The sequence below is a fragment of the Camelus bactrianus genome, chromosome 4 (genome assembly GCF_048773025.1).
Source record: "Camelus bactrianus isolate YW-2024 breed Bactrian camel chromosome 4, ASM4877302v1, whole genome shotgun sequence".
Classification (NCBI taxonomy): Eukaryota; Metazoa; Chordata; class Mammalia; order Artiodactyla; family Camelidae; genus Camelus; species Camelus bactrianus.
In genome coordinates, this window is record NC_133542.1 from 32557851 (window position 1) to 32573663 (window position 15813).

Below are 15813 nucleotides of genomic sequence, written 5' to 3' on the forward strand. Positions count from 1 at the left end.
ATTATTTAACCCACCTGGACAAAGGTTTACATGCGACAGATCCGATCTGTAATATAGCTCCCCAATTAATTGAATATGAGCACAAGGCAATTTAATGACGTCAGTGTATCTATATGTTCAATATGTCTCCTAAAGAATATGATACAGAAAACAAGCAGCTTTCCTTCTTTACATCCCTGACAAGCTAAGAATGGTGTTTAAAATAAACTAAAAAGGCAGGGAGAGAACTTAGGGATCATCACAGGGCTACCGATCATCATTAAATGACAATGAAGAAGTTTCAGAGTAATTAACAGTGATGATATGATTCTATTATGACATAAGAAGAAAATTTTTTAATCACACCTGAATATGCATACCTGTGCTAACATGGTGTTCTTACTGAAGATGGGGAAAAGTAAGGTGTTAAAAAGCATATACAACAGTCTGTTACCCAGGGTGAACCATTTCTTTTATTTATGTCAATATAGTTTTACTTTTCAAAATGACCATATATTAATATCCTGATTTGAAAATCCTCAAGTAACAAAATTTGTACAAAATGGATCTTCCCTTCTGGGCTCTGATGCCTTCCCTTAAAACTGACCTCCAGTCCGACACAGTCAGAGGCCAGACTTGCTCCTGTTTTAAAGTAGTATCTTCCACCACTTGCCTCCTTTATATCAAGGGGCATCCCCCAACCCTATCCATCTGGAAAAGATATAAAACATCTACCAGGCTCATCAGGTGAAATCTTCAGGTAATATACTCATAGATTTTCTCTGGCTACTGCTAGTTCTCAAAGCAAATTGTCACAGAGGATCTTGTCTGCTTTCTCAAAAGGCCGTTCTCTCTCCTTTGTATCTCCTGCATAGGCATAATGCCAAAATCAAATAAATGGAAGATTATTATAACCTTATCCAGAAACAAACAACTAGACCTGAGCTCTGCAAAATCAGAGCCCGCTTCCAAAACCAGAATAAAGCTACTTCACAGAGAAAGCAAAGTGCGTTTTTCGAGATTCTCTAGAAGCTATTTTATCTCAGTTAAGCCTTTTTGAAAAAAAAAAAAAAACCTTTAGGAAAGGACTCATTTTCCTTTTACTCTTTGGGACCTACGGGATCTGTTTAGGGAAAAATAATTTTCAATATGTTCATTGGTGGAAAATATAAGTTACTTAATGTATAAAGTCGGGGAAAAAAGCAAGACGTATTCACTAATATACTTATTCACCAAGCCAAAATACCTGTAACCCACAATCCACAGAATCTGTCAGGACTGCATATTGTATCTAGTATTTCTTAAAAAGCCAAGGTCTGATCTTCCTGACTAGGGCAACATCTGTAACAATAAAAGAGCCTCAGGATGTATGTTTTTAATAATGTACAAGATAAGACAAAGACCTAGCTTGAGTCTCTTGTTAACAATAGTAGAAAAAAAGGGAGGGGAGTTATCAGGAATTACTAGCCATCCATGACTCAGAAGACAAGACTGGATAGGAGAATGAACTCTCACCTTATGCATTTGATGCATGCCTTCCTGTGGGAAGTCGGCAGACCCCATCGTCGGCATAGGGTGCGAGACACTAGGAGGCCCAGGACTTGGCCCCATCATACTGTGGACGGAACCTGGGGACGGTCCAGGTCCGGGACTGGGTCCAAGAATTGGTCCAGGAGAGGGTCCTGGCCCTGGCGAAGGCCCCGGGTGGGGCATCGCGCCAGGGTCTGTGGGCGTGGACATCTACTCCTCCTGTCTCGGCCAGGGGGTAGAGTGATACTGAGCTGGAAAGAAGAAAAGAAAAAGGAATGTTTTGAACATGATGTTAAGAACAGAATAAAACAGTTGTTAGTATTTGATGGTGCCATTTCTGTAATAAACATCAAACAGAACTGCCCTGTCTAGTCCAGATGTTGGAGAGAGTATGATATATATCCATCTGCCCTCGTCTTTATGAAGACCACTTGTTTAAAAGAAAAAAAAAAAACAACTCTAAATGATCCCCCAGAAAGATATAAATCATCTAAGATACAAAAAAAAGGCTCACTGGAGAAACTCAAATTTAACACATAAGCAGAATTCTAAACCAAGCTTGAAATTTATTACTGAAGTCAACAGATGCTCTCCATTACTTGGGCACCTTACAAGTCATTAACCCCCCAAAGTCATTAAAATATAAAGCTCCTAAAGAAGTATCCAAACAAGACCCATTTCTGTAAGTCAATGGGTATTCAAAACTTAACAAAGAATTCTAGGGGGGAGGGTATAGCTCAAGTGGTAGAGCACACACTTAGCATGCATGAGGTCCTGGGTTCAATCCCCAGTACCTCCCCCATTTAAAAAAATAATAATAAATAAACCCAAAACTTAACAAAGAATTCTAGATAGTTAAAAAGGGAAATACACATTCATAAATTGAGAATGAAAGGGAACTTCCAAACATGAGGAAAATAGGGGTTATGGGAGTCAAACAAGTATGGGTTCAAAAAAACACATACACAATTATGAGCTGAGACTGAAATGCAATAGTACATGTAAAACCATAGCTCTGCACCTTGTTTCACGTTATACCCCTCGCCTGCCACCTTCACCGTACCAGAAATGATCAGAAGGGATGGTTCACGATGTGGTCCTCCCAGCAGGGAGAACCTAATGAACTGAAGACCACGAGACAGTTGAGGCTAGGGATGCATCCTAGGCCTCTCCGGGGTCTAAGATTCACCAGAAAAGTCACCCACGGCCATTGGAGCCGGGCCCAGCACAGACTAGGTGTGGAAATTCTGGTTTTCCAGCAAAGCAATGTACCATCACCCATGCCCCCAGACTTCTTGGTGTCCCCACTGGGGAGAGTGCCTCCTGGGGTGGGTATGACAATCTTGGATATGAGCTGAAACAAGTAAATAAGCTGTTTTCCACATTCTGGATGGAGATGAAAGACCCCTGATAGTCACTGTGATATATTCTGTCATCTGGGGACACACACCTGTACACACAAAACTTCTGCCGCCAACCTCGCAAATTCCTAAATGGATTTGTTAGCCACTGCATCATAGCAGGGATGAAATTAGACTGTAGAGGCCCAGTCATCCACAGCAGGGCTCTTTCCACGGTGAAATGAGAGGTTAGAGAAGAAATACAAAAAACAAAACAAACAAACAAACAAAACACAACACATTACTTCCATTCTTAGCTATAGTCACCTCTCAAGGAATCTCTAGAATGTGAGGGCCATGAGGGCAAGGTGTTGCTCTGCTCTCCCTGCCCCTGTATCCCCAGCACCTCCAACCAGCACGTAGTAAGTGCCCAAAAAGATCTGAATGAACCATAGACAAAACTGCAAGGGCAAACTATTCATAGAGTTGATGATTAAAAAATAAAAAAAAATTGAGAGCAATCGGTGTTTGAGGTACAAAGAAATCTTAAAAGTGGAAGCAAGAATGTAGGCAACATTGATACATGAATTAGGGTGAAAACAGGAAGTGAAGAAAGGCTACTTTGGAGTGATTATAACCAAAGGATCACTCAGACTGCTTTGTGGATACAAGATGGGACTAAGAGAATCCAGTTCAAGTGGTTTCTAAAACAACAGGGAAGCTTTGGAGGGTGAATTATAGCCTTCAATTCACTAGAGAGCCAAATGTTATTATTTATTCTTTGTGATTAACACAGCAGGCGGAACTTTTTTTTTTTTTTTTTTTTTTTGCATTCCACCCCCTCACACACACACACACACACACATTTGTTTAGTCAGCATTTCAAATTTAGGAAGCTGACGTCAATTCAGGGTACTACAAGTTATAACGTTCTTTCATGTATATCAGCACACTAATAAACCCCTTTATTTTTTAGTGAATAAAAGGAAATTGCTTGCTTCCTGTTATGGTTTACCTTGAAACTGGCTTCAGTGGCTTCAATGGCAATACAACACAAGTTTGAACAATGAAGATACAAATGCTCAGCTAGCCTGACAGTCTTACTTTTCATGTTTTCTATTTTAATATATATTATCCCATAATACTAACAGCTTCGTAGGCGGAAAACGTATGAGATGGGAAATGGAAAAGTATGGGCATATAGAGGAATGTTAATATAGAAACATGTTCTATAGGAAACTTCTTCGTCGGAAGAGAACCTTCAAAAGAGTGAGCTGAATGTGAATGTGTCCATCAAATAGCGTGGACGAACGCACGAGAAACCAGCTCAGAGAAGCAGCATAGTATACAAACGAGGAAAGTTGTCCCACAGCTCACGGATGGCAGGGATCTAGACTATCACACAACTTGAATGTGACACTCTCTGGCTTCTGACTGGGAGCCACCCGCTGGTCTCAGGGCCACCACCAACCCTGGGGTCCCAGGCAAAGCACTTTTCCTCTGGGGTTTCTTGGCTTCCTCTGGCCTTGGCATCAGGGCATCTCAAGGCTCCCTGCATCTGCCTATCCATCACAGCATCTCCCGGATCCCTGCAATTTTGCCTGTAGCGGGTGCTTATCCGTGAACCTCCAGGGCAGGAGGTCAAGGCTCCAAGTCCAGTATTGGCCAACTCAGCTTCCCCCTCACCCTCCCTTCTGGCATCCTTATTTATCTCGACTACTTTCTTTCTATTTCAAAGCACCAAGGAAGTGATGCGGATGGCGGGCAGGCAGGGTGAGGGTAGGGGCAGGCACAGGAGGGAGCGGGGAGAGGAGATGACTTGAATAACCTTGCTAGGGCAGGAGTGCTAGGTCTCTCCACAAGACAACACTCAAAATCTATTTTTATTTTGTGTTCGGGGGTGGGAGAGTTTTACGCTGCCACCAATAAGGATGACCTGTTCCATAATTACATGGCCAAGATAATGAAGAAAACATGTCTGTGTGGGGGCAGGTAAAGCATGCAGAGCACCCCCTACACTGACATTGCCAGGCCCCCTTCCTCCCCCTAACGCTTCCCTCTACCTCAGACCAGCACTCCCTGAGGGCCAGGCCACTGTGCTCTTAGCCAAGAATTTTTCAGCAGTACACCCTGTCTTCTTTCATCCTGGCCTTGCCTTTACAACTGGGGGGGAGGGGGGTGCTTTTTAAAAATAAAAGTCGTTGGAGCTTCGCACAACTCCAACCACCATAGACATCTTCTCCCAGCCCAAATCTCCTTCCCCTCCCCTTGGCTCAAAGCCCCGGCACCCCCATCTGCATATTAAAAGGAGCTCAACTTCATGGAATTTTAAGGGTCACCAGTCCAACCATGACAACCAGGACAAAACGTACACCTTACTGTCTTACTCCAATCAACTGAAATGACAAAGACCCCCTACACTTGGAGTCATACTTAAGTACACCCATGTGTGCTTCAGGATAATTTTAGTGACCAGACTTGAGGACACATTTTGTCACGTCCTCATTTAAAAGATGAGGGCGGGAAAGGGCCACATAGCTTGCCCAAAGTCACATCTGTAAGTAGAACTTCTCTCTTGACTGCCTGTTGGCCGAATACTGAGTCACTGCACCATCAGGCAAGCCAGGCCACCTGCCAGCGTGGAGCGCTGTCACTCAGGCTGAGCAAGGGTGCACAGGAGTGGAAAGTGGAGGCTGTAGGAACAAAGAAGGAAACGATGGGAGGTTTTGGAAGGATTAGGATTTGGCTGTGATCAGATGTTAATTTACGAAGGGACAGAGAAGCAGAGAAAAGCACTCGAGAGAATATGAGGTGGAGACAGTGCTATGAATTAAAGAGGCTGATGATGTTTCATCAGAGGTCCGGAGGCCCCGTTTAACTCATCTCTTCCCGACTGTCCTGGCTACCCACTGGGCACAAGGCATGTAGGATGTACAAAAATAACCAGAGGGCTTACCCCAGGGCTCTGCGAGTCTGATGGGGAAACAGGACTTAACCCTAAATAGCAGTGAGAGAAAAAAATACATGCAAGACCAGAAGGGGTATCACCAAAGTGTCCACTGCAATCACGGGGCAGGAGAGATGACGGACAGTTTCTAGGAGGGTGGAGGCAAGAGAAGGGAGTCAGGGAGGCTTCATGGAGAAGGGGACATTTTGGCTAGGCCTTGAAGTAAAAATATATAATAAATAAATATTTCCTAGAAACTTTTGCTTTCTAGTCCCAGAAAGAGTTTGGGGGAAGCCCAAGCACCTTGACTAGACAACACCTCTGAAAGACCTCTTCACCAAATGTAATCAGAAAGGACAGGGAAAGGCATTTCCTCACTGTATCACCAGCAGATCTTTATCTCTGCTGGATTTACAGAAAGACTTGGGGTATGAGTCAAAGGTGGAATATTAGAAATAAAAGTTAAGTCCAGTTCGCATCCTTAAGAATAATTCCGTCTTTCTAAAGTTTTCTGTCTGTTATGGAGAATGGTAAGGCTCAGGAGATAATTAAGATAAGAGTTCTTTTTATGTCTGTTTGCTGACTCAGATCGTCTCCCCTGACCTGAAGGGTTTCTTGTTTTCTATGCAGCTGCTCTCTATAAATGAATTGATAATTCCCCCACAAGAAGTAGCAACATTTCTAGAACTGGAACACAGGCACCGCTGTTCTGTTCTCCATGGGGGAGCAGAGTATCAGTGAGAACAGTAATGAAGATAAAAGAAAGAAATCTACCAGAAGTTTCTTTTTAAGAAGGCAACTACATAAGTTTAAAAAGCTAAAGATCTAATTGTTCTCAGAAACAATAATTAGTACATATATGAAAACTAAAAAAAAGTGCAGTGTACTGTATATATGTATTTACATGCAATATAATGTGTATGTGCAGTCGAACTGTAATAATTCTACATAATAAAACTGGAAAAGAAGAAAAAAAAAGTAGCAGCCAAGGTTGTCGGGATAGCTGGTAAAACACTGCCAAAGGCCTCGTGCTTCTTGGTCTGAGACGCGCAACTTTAAACAGTGCACAATGATTTTTGCCACAGATAAAAACCACACGGGGCTTAACGTTAACATTCTTGTGGCTGGCCCGAAACTCTAGAAAAGCGTGGAAAACAGTTTTCTCATCGCTGTTCCTGCCCGTTTACCATTCAAAGTCGCGTATGTTTTAAAAAGTGGTTGGATGAAAAGTCTGCTCTGTTTGCTGGGCTTCTGTGAACTCTGCATCATTTATTAGTCAAGGAAACAAATTAGGATTCGAGCTGCTGCCCTCACTTGAAATAAACCGCCTTAGGACCCTCCTTGCCCAGAGTCTGACCTGGCAGGGGCTCCGAGGCAGCTCCGTGCAGGACAAGAGAGAACGACAGACCTGCAGCCCCGTGACCCCAGGCACTGCCTAAACAGGAACCTGACTCTTAACACTGTCACCCTGTGCATATCACGAGTTGCCTTCGTAGAAGAGTCCACCTGTGATGCAACTCGATGACCTCTTCGGTGAGGACAGCCCATGTTTTCCACAAAGGAAAAATTCTTTTTAAAAAGGTAAAACCCAGAGTACGAAAAGCCCCTCAACATAAAAGCACTGCGACAGAGCATCCCTCTCACCCAGGACCCGTGTTTGCTGGGCGTTACAAAGGTAATCGCCGATAATTATCACTTCTGAAACTCAGCTGAACCCAGACTGCCAGACGACTGGTCAAAACCAAACCAAACAAACGAAACCAACAAACATTAGTTGCAGAGCAGGACACCCTGAAATGTAGCATCTCATGTGTATTTACATACACACCCACCCTTCCTAGGTTCTGTTAGGCCCCTCTGCAAGGCAGCTGCATTCGGGATGCTGATAAGAATCAACGATAACCACTTCCTTCTCTGTCCACTAAGATCATTTTATTTAGACATTAAACACGTAAGAGTCTGGGGGGGAGGGTGGTAGCTCAGTGGCCGAGTGTGTGCTTAGCGTGCCCAAGGTCCGGGGTTCAATCCCCAGTACCTCCGTTAAAAAAAAAAAAAAAAGTAAACATGTCAAAGTCTGAAAAACATACTTTAAAAACTTTTTCTGGTTGAGATGGCACACGTTGTCTTAGCAGTAGAACTCGACCATTATATGCTGAACAAGCCCGAGTTATGTGACAGACCAGCTTTAATATGCCCCAATATCCTCGACATTCACAGCAGCAACAAAAATTTGAGACTGAACCCTGCAAGTTCATTGCAATTAAAATGAATAATGCCAATTTATAATGTTAATATGCCATTAAAAAATAAATCACCACGTACTTTATTTGACCCCTGAATTTCAAGTTCCTCTTTCACAAAACAGGCATAATAGCAGCTACAACCTCAATTTTGATATGAAGCAAATAAAATATTACACATGAAAACACCTTGTGAGCTCTTGTATAAAAGTGTACATTACAGCAAGGATCCCTCTGAAGGCTTCAATCCCCACCCTGGACTTGAATTCATAATCTGCTGGATGAATCTAACATACTTTCTGTTCACAAATTCTCTTGCTCTAAACTTCTGAGAGATAAGCCTCCAACACACATTGGATAAAATATTCATGCTTTGGCCTAGAAAGCAAGTCTTTCTACCTTCTCCAACTCTATCTTTTGAAAATTCTTCCCAATTGGAACCTCTTGCCCTGGGCAACCAGGTCAAAATGGGTACACTGGTCTTCTCACTGCTTCTTATAAGCTCCGTCCCTGTGATCTCAGGACTTTCTTGTGATCTCAGATGATCAGCACCCGCACCCCACCCCATCCCTGGACTCCTCCAGTCACAATCCTATCCCATCTCCAAGACCTTATTTACCCCACGCACCAGGAGAGCTCACCCTGCTCTCTCCCTGTAACACGTGGTCTGTGCAGTTAACATTTGCTATTCAGACATGTTCAGGCACATTCTTTAAAACACATAAATTCTCAATTGCAGATCATTCATTTTTTCCAGAATTACAGACTTCACTTAATAGCATTTCAGTACACGTTGGAATACAGCACAAGAGCAAACTGCAAAAGAGTTGCAAATATTTGCCAAGATATTACATGCTTCCTCATGGACATTCAAAATCCAGGTTCAATGATTTAACTCCCAGCAGGACAGAAAAAACTGGACTCTATAACATCACATAGGTAAAGAAATATACAGTCAAGCTAAATAAGAAAACACAATCCTAACACAAACTGATACAGACTTTCCCTTGGACTACTGTTAGCCTGTAAAACAGCATATCCCAATCGTTTTTGGTCAGGGATTTTTTGTTTTCTATTTTTAAGTAATTTTAATTTCCAAATTCTGAATTCAGTTTTTTTTAAAACTGAAGGAGTTATATTGAACGGTTTTTAAACTTCAAATTTATCTCAACTTCTATGAATTCCACTTATCAATTTACAAAAAGGGTCAGTCCATATTTAAATAGGTCAGTTTCTAAAAAGTTTCTAAAATATTAGTGCTTGCATAGAAATAGGTGATATATTGGATGAAGACTGAAGCTTATAAACCTAAAACTACACAGAATACTGCGGTATTTTTAAAAGTTTAAAATCATATAGGCATATTCCCTAATCTGAAAGTCTTGTATCTAATAAAATACCACAATTCACGAGGCTTCAGTTATATAATAATTATGAAGTCCAGAAGGGCACAACTTATGTCAGTATTTCAGGCAAAAATCCTGTGTTTCATATTTAAAGCATCATCTCAAATGAGGAAATTAATTAGTTATTCTCTCATAATTAAAATTAAATGACTTTTTATCCAACAGTCAAAAGATTCGGCTATTTACCTCCTGAATTTCATCAGCTGTATTCTGTTTTGTGAAAGTATCTTTGACTGTATCTTTAAAACTTGTAATACTTAAAATCTCAGATCTCTCTAAACACTTTCAGGGAAGAGTGCTATATTAACGTAAGAAAAAAAACTAATAACAAACAGTAATAAAGTTGTAAGATTTTTCAAACCCAGGTTGCAAGATCCCATTTAACTTGGTGATAAATATCTTAGGCAAATAAATATGCTATCTTTCATAATGACTCTGGCAGAACTAAGTTTCAGACTCCTATATTCCCAGCAAAATGTAAAGCCATGACTTTCTATGTAGAAAAAAATAAACACCCCATGCCTTCCTAAAATACTCTGCCACATAATTTACCACCATCTGTATTTTCTATCCCCAAGTACTTATAGAATGATCCATGACTTTATTAACCAGCTAGAGTAAAGTTCCATAAACAAACTCTTCCAACAACGACAAAAAATTCAGCATCCTCTGTTGTTCCCAATCTACAGAACACATTTAAGGAAAAGGAGCAATTGATACGATAGTTTTTCATAGAAAACAGTGGTAAGAAAAAAAATCAGATGTAGCGCCCCAAAATGGCATTTTACATTAGGGAAATTTTCTCATCTGTTCACCAGAAATACTGCAGAAGAGAAATGTGACTCATTTACATAGTTTAAGGCCACTCGTGTTAAGCAACATACTGTCCATGACTTCTCTTAAATCATCTTGACCAGAAACAGTGAGAATCAAAGCTGCCAGTGGCTAAATGGGGCTCTAAGAACCCCGTCTCAGTGTGACAGTGCTGAGAAACACTCCTCAGCATTGTACTTGTGATAATTCAGTTGTTCTCAAGGCACCGTGTCAAGATGTCATATGTGGTGATTTATTATTTCTCTGGAGTATCAAAAAGCTGCTGACCTAGGAGAGTTTGACAAAGGCCTTGTTTACAAAGGAAGACTCCCAAGAGAAAAAAAAAAATGAAAACACCGGAGGGAGACATCACTTTTATAATATATCAAACTCTTCTCTTTTACCGTCTTGTTCTAACATATAAAAGCCTTTTAAAATGAAATGTCAAAATAGTACCATAATAGAAGAGGTATCACAATTATCTTCTAGAAAAACATGGGATAAGCTGTTATGCTAGTCAACTTACCTTAAACTCAATCAAAGAAAAAAGTTTTAAATAATCATTTGCTCAAGCATTACTTTCTGGTTATATCTTCAGAAATATTTTAAACAGAATCCAAACATTAACAGTATAACAGGAGTGGAGGCACTTTTTCTTCTTCTTCCTCTTTTTTTTTTTTTTTTATTTTTGGTCAATTCCAAGCCTAGGTGTTAGTCAAAGCACTTTTTAAGAAATTTGACAAGAAATGCTCAGAAACCACTTTTAAAAAATGAACAAAAGAGAAGATCTAAAGCTGCTTTGAACACACTCTCGCGGTGAGTATTTTCTGTGAAACACGACAGTGCAGCCATTCCCGAAGCTGGGATGTAACTGAAGTTGCTCAGGAGAGAAAGAAGCTGTGTTGAAGGAACCGCCCCCTCACCTCTGCCCTTGAATTCTTCAAGGGTTCTGATATCCCCCAACTCCTAATTTATTTTATAATGTTCTTCACCAAGATGGCTTCTCTCTTTCAAGTCCCCCAACAAGGTAGATGGGCAGCTGTCTACAGGTTTGGTTTTTTGCTTCAGGCCACGTCAGTAACTATCTTTTGTCCTTACAGGTATCTCCAAAACCCCTCTTTCCAGTAGCAAACAATCGAGTTGTCAGGGAGCTTTAAAAAGTCCAGGAGAATAAAAGGGCAATTAGATTCCTAAAGGAGAAAGTGTGTCTTCATTTGCATAACAATGCATCCACTGGGATTCAAACCTGCCACACCTCTCAACACTTTGACCAGAGTGCTAGAAGAAGCTAGAAGCCAGGTACGTCTAGTGTTGGCAAACAAACCTGAGGTTGTGGTCCCCCAATAACTGGTGGAAAATATGACTGAAACAACATTTGCATGTGCATATGTCAGTATACACACACACAGAACATTGGACATGGCTTTTATCTTAGTAGAGCTCTCAGAGGTTTCTGAGCCTTACTTAGATTTTTAGAGAGGAATTTTCTTCCACTCAGCATGCAAGCAACAATCTTTCTGTTCCTACAAGCATTCTCTTCCTACAAGCCGGGCACAGCCGGTGTAAATTAAAAAGTCCTTTAGAAATGGAAGTTGAAATTTTCTGCTACTGGTAACGCGTGGACATTAGAAATAACTACTCAATGCAGTAGGCAAACGCGTATCCTTAATGCCTTCTTTATGCGCCAACATCACTCATAGTTAGGAACACAGCCTATATAATAGGCCAGGAGATAAGGATGACACATCTCCTTAAAATACTAGCCCAGGTTGCCTTGCTTTTTCAAAACCACCGACCTCCATCAGGTTAAGGAGGAGGTAAAAACGAGGCGACAACCTTGCAAAACTCTCCCCAAAGTTATATAAACAAAGGAGGGGAGAAGCCCAGTATGGGCTTTGCACTCATGTGCTACTAAAATTACATAACACCCGCTGCAGACATTAAAGGAATGGGTTCTGCACAACACCCTACTTCCATCGACTCCCAAGCCTGTCTCCTGCTCTTAAAAAATCCAAACGCCTGGCAAGACCAAGTGGACGACTCTGAATATTTATTTTACTGCTGGAGTAAATCCTGCGAGAGCATGAGGCACGTTTAGGCCCTAAGTTTGAATGTGCAACAACCCCAGGGAGCAGCGACTCCACTCTCCGGACCTGGAGGAGAAAGAACTGACAAGGGACAGCAGCCAGTAAGGCCTTCTTCTTCCCCTCACCATGCCTCCCGCTGGAAAGTTTTCCACGCGATCGATCGGAGGGCCGGGAGCCGGTTTCCCTCGCCTGCCTGACTTAGCAGGAAAGGCAAGCCGGGAGACCGGAGGGGGCCGGCAAGGAAAGAGCTGGAAAGCTCCGCACACGGCGGGCAGCGGCGAAGGCTCCTTACCTGGGGGACGCGGAACAAAAAGAGGCGCGGGGCTCGCCGAGCCTGCAGTGCCGGCGCGGCCGGCGGCTCGGAGCGTGTCTCCCGGCCGGAGTCCTAGGCCGGCGCCGGAGCCCGCGGCCCGGCCCCCGCCGCCGCTGCCGCTTCCTCCTTCGCGCGCGTCATGTCACGGCGATCAAACATGTCTGTGTGCGCTTCGCTGCTGTGACTTCCTGATTCTCTGCCGCTCGCGCGCGCACACTCACAGCCACACGCACACGCCACCCACCCCACCCCCCGCCACCAAACCTCGCCTTGTCCTCCCGGGGCTCCTCGGGCAGGAGCGGCTGCCCGTGCCGCTGCTCCCGACGCGCTGGCCCCTAAGCGCACCACACACAAACACACACACACACACACACACACACACACACTCACACTCAGGCGCAGACACACTCGCGCCGGCCCCGAGGGCGCGGAGACGCAAGCCGCGGGAGCTCGCTGCCCTCCTCCCACCCTACCTCCCTACTTAGCCTCCCTGCCAAACTTTTTTTTCCTGCCTGATTCACGTTCAACTTCTCTCCGCCCCCCCCAACCCCACCCCCCGAGCAGTCCGGCCAGCCCCGCGCTCACCAGGATCTGCTGCAAACTGCAACCCGGATAAAAATAATAATGCAATCCAGGCGGCGGAGGCGGGGGCAAGCGTGCAGACACTGGCAGGAGGCGATTTCCCCGCGTGTACCGGAAACCGGCCGGAGTGCCTGAACCCCAGCGAGGGTGTCCCCCTAGAGCCCGCACTGCTGCGCCCCGCCCCGTGCGGGTCAACTGCGCCCAGGCTGCGAGGCCTGGTGCGGGGCACCCGTGGAGCCCCGCTCCGTGTGCTCCCGCAGACGGAGGGCGACTAGGGGCTGGCGCGCCGGACTGGTTATTTGGGGAAGTGCATCGCGACACCTTTGCAGATGGCATGGCCGTGTTTTGCAACGCAAACGGGAGGAGGGAAGACGGCCAGATGGAGGGGGAGAGCAGAGGAAGGGGTAAACCAGGTTGGGATGGGAATAAAGCAAACTCGTAAGCAGGGAGCGAAAAGGAAGGGGTGCGTGTCATCGTTGGGAGGAGGCTCCCACCCCGTCTCCCCGCCTCCCGCCCTCCTCCCCCCATTCCCTCCCCCCTGCAGCCCTTCCCCTTCTCCGGCGAACGACACTGCCGCTGCCCGGGTGCGCGCGGGTCCTGTTTGTGACAGTCAGGCAGAGAGGATTATCCGGATCATGGCCTCCTCGGCCCGCAGCCACGGTGGCTCTCCCGGGCCCCAGCATGCCCCTACCACCCGGACGATCCCGGGCGACCCACGCCTGCGGTTTCCGCGGCTCAAGCTCGGGAAAGACGCAAAGCAAAAGAAAACAAACACGGGAAGGGGGAGGGCAGGGTAACTGAGCCCCGCGGGGCATCTTCTTAGGGGCCTCCTCCCTCCCTCCCAGCAGTGCGGCCGGGGCCGGGCACCCCGAACTTCAACACCCGAGAACGTGCTGCCGCCAGGTACCAGGGGCAGGGACGTCCGCAGTGCCCTGAGGGCAGCACCCCCGGCAGCCCTTTTGCTTAAAGGCCTGCCAACGGGTCGGCGTCCCCATCCCCGCCCGAGGGAACGCGTGAAGTGGAGGTGACACCTCCGCCATCCCGCACGCACCGGCCCGGCGGAGGTGGCTGCCGCCGCCTCGGCGCGCCAGCTCTGGCTTCTCCCGCCGCGATCCTCTCGCGTCTCCGCAGCCCGAGCCCTTTAAACAAGTCTCCGGGAAGCGGGTGGCAGCCGCGTTCGTTGGCTCCCCGCCGCCAGCTCCGGCTCCTCTCCCTCTCCCTTTCCAACTCTTCCGGGGAGGACTGATTGGGAAAAACTGTCGCGTTTCCATCCTCTTCTCCGGTCCTTCTGCCTCTCCCCGCCCACCCCCCAACCCAGCTTTTAAGGGGATGAGGGGATTGCAACCTTGCCGAGGTGTGTGTTGCAACCTTGAGTTGGCAGCACATCGCGAACTGCCTACCTAGGGTCAAAGCTGTGGTTTGTTGGGATTTTCCTCCCCTTGCCTCCTTGAAGTAGTAATTACTACTGTTATTATTAGAACAGCAAGGTACGGTTGAAACTTTCCCGTTTCTTCCACCGCCGCCCGGGAGCTGTCGTTAGAGCATTCCACCTGAGGCCCGAGGGGAGGAGGCGGGCTTTTTTTGTTGTGGCGGTTGGCCCGCCTGTTTGTTTTGGTCTTGGTGCATGCACAATAAATAATAATTAGGATGATAATGAATAATCCCCGGCGAAGGCGGCGCGGTGGGGTTTGTGCGGTGGCTGCAGGCGGGAGGCCCGAGGGAGGGGAAAGAGGAGAAAGGAGTTGTAAGTTATATTTACCTTGCTCGCGAGGAGTGTGCTGGCTGAATCTCTTCCCTCTCTGAGTCACCCAGAGTACAGAAACAGAGGGAGAGAGGACTAGATTATGAATATGACTTCATTGATGACAGCCATCCCCTCCTCTTCCTAAACTCCGGCTCCGCCCCGTGTCCCACCCTCGCCGCCTCCACGGGCGCCGGAAGACGCGCCGCAGTTGGCCCCGCGCGCCGCTCCTCCCTGACCGCCCGGGCGCGGGTTGGAGGGACGTGCCTGTCACTCGCTCTGCTCAGCGACTCCGGGAGCTCGTGGCGGGGGGTGGGGGGAGGCGAGGGGAGGCGGGGGCAGTGTGCAAGAATGTGGATCGAGACAGCTCTACTGTATGCGTGGATTCGTGTGTGTCTGCAAGGCGCCGGCTCTCAGGCAGCGTTTGTGCCTGGAGCAGAGAAACTGCGCAGGACGCAGAAAGCCGCAAGCCCTTGATGGAGTTGGGCGCCCGTTATCCCTCCCTGGCAGTCTTCTTCCAGGGGCGCTGCCAGTCTCCTCCCGGGAGGCTGGGAAGCGGAGGCAAAGCGGGGCGGGTGGGGGAGGCAGTCGTAGTAATAGCGCGTAGTAGTTTGGGGGTATGTGGAGAAGGTGCTGGAATTTAACTGTGCCTCCGCCTGCCAGAGCGAGCCTGCAGAGGGAAAGGGAGGGGACAAGGGGAGGGCTCCGAGTGGCACCAAAGCTGTTTGTGGCACGGGTGTTGACCACGAAAAAAAACAGGCTTCAATGTGCCGCCCGAAACTTTTTCTCCCCCCCCCCCGCCACCCCCAAGGCTGTAATTATAAATCTGTTCCCT

The 15813-nt window shown here is 46.2% G+C and overlaps 1 protein-coding gene across 7 annotated transcripts in view; it reads right to left on the minus strand.

Annotated features, from left to right (window-relative positions):
• Positions 1-15149, minus strand: part of SMARCA2 (SWI/SNF related BAF chromatin remodeling complex subunit ATPase 2) — a 164626-nt gene extending 149477 nt beyond the window's left edge. The window contains exons 1-2 of one of the 7 annotated variants that reach the window (XM_074361638.1): positions 14997-15149; positions 1495-1760 (exon numbers count right to left, since the gene is read on the minus strand). In XM_074361638.1, coding sequence (XP_074217739.1) covers positions 1495-1719 — 225 coding nt within the window. In that variant the 5' untranslated portion in view covers positions 1720-1760; positions 14997-15149. Of the gene's footprint in view, positions 1-1494; positions 1761-12634; positions 12903-12924; positions 13111-13240; positions 13483-14288; positions 14451-14996 lie in introns of those variants that run through there. The other 6 variants (XM_074361640.1, XM_074361639.1, XM_074361641.1 and 3 more) reach the window with 6 other exon arrangements.
• Between the last annotated feature and the right edge of the window lie 664 nt (positions 15150-15813).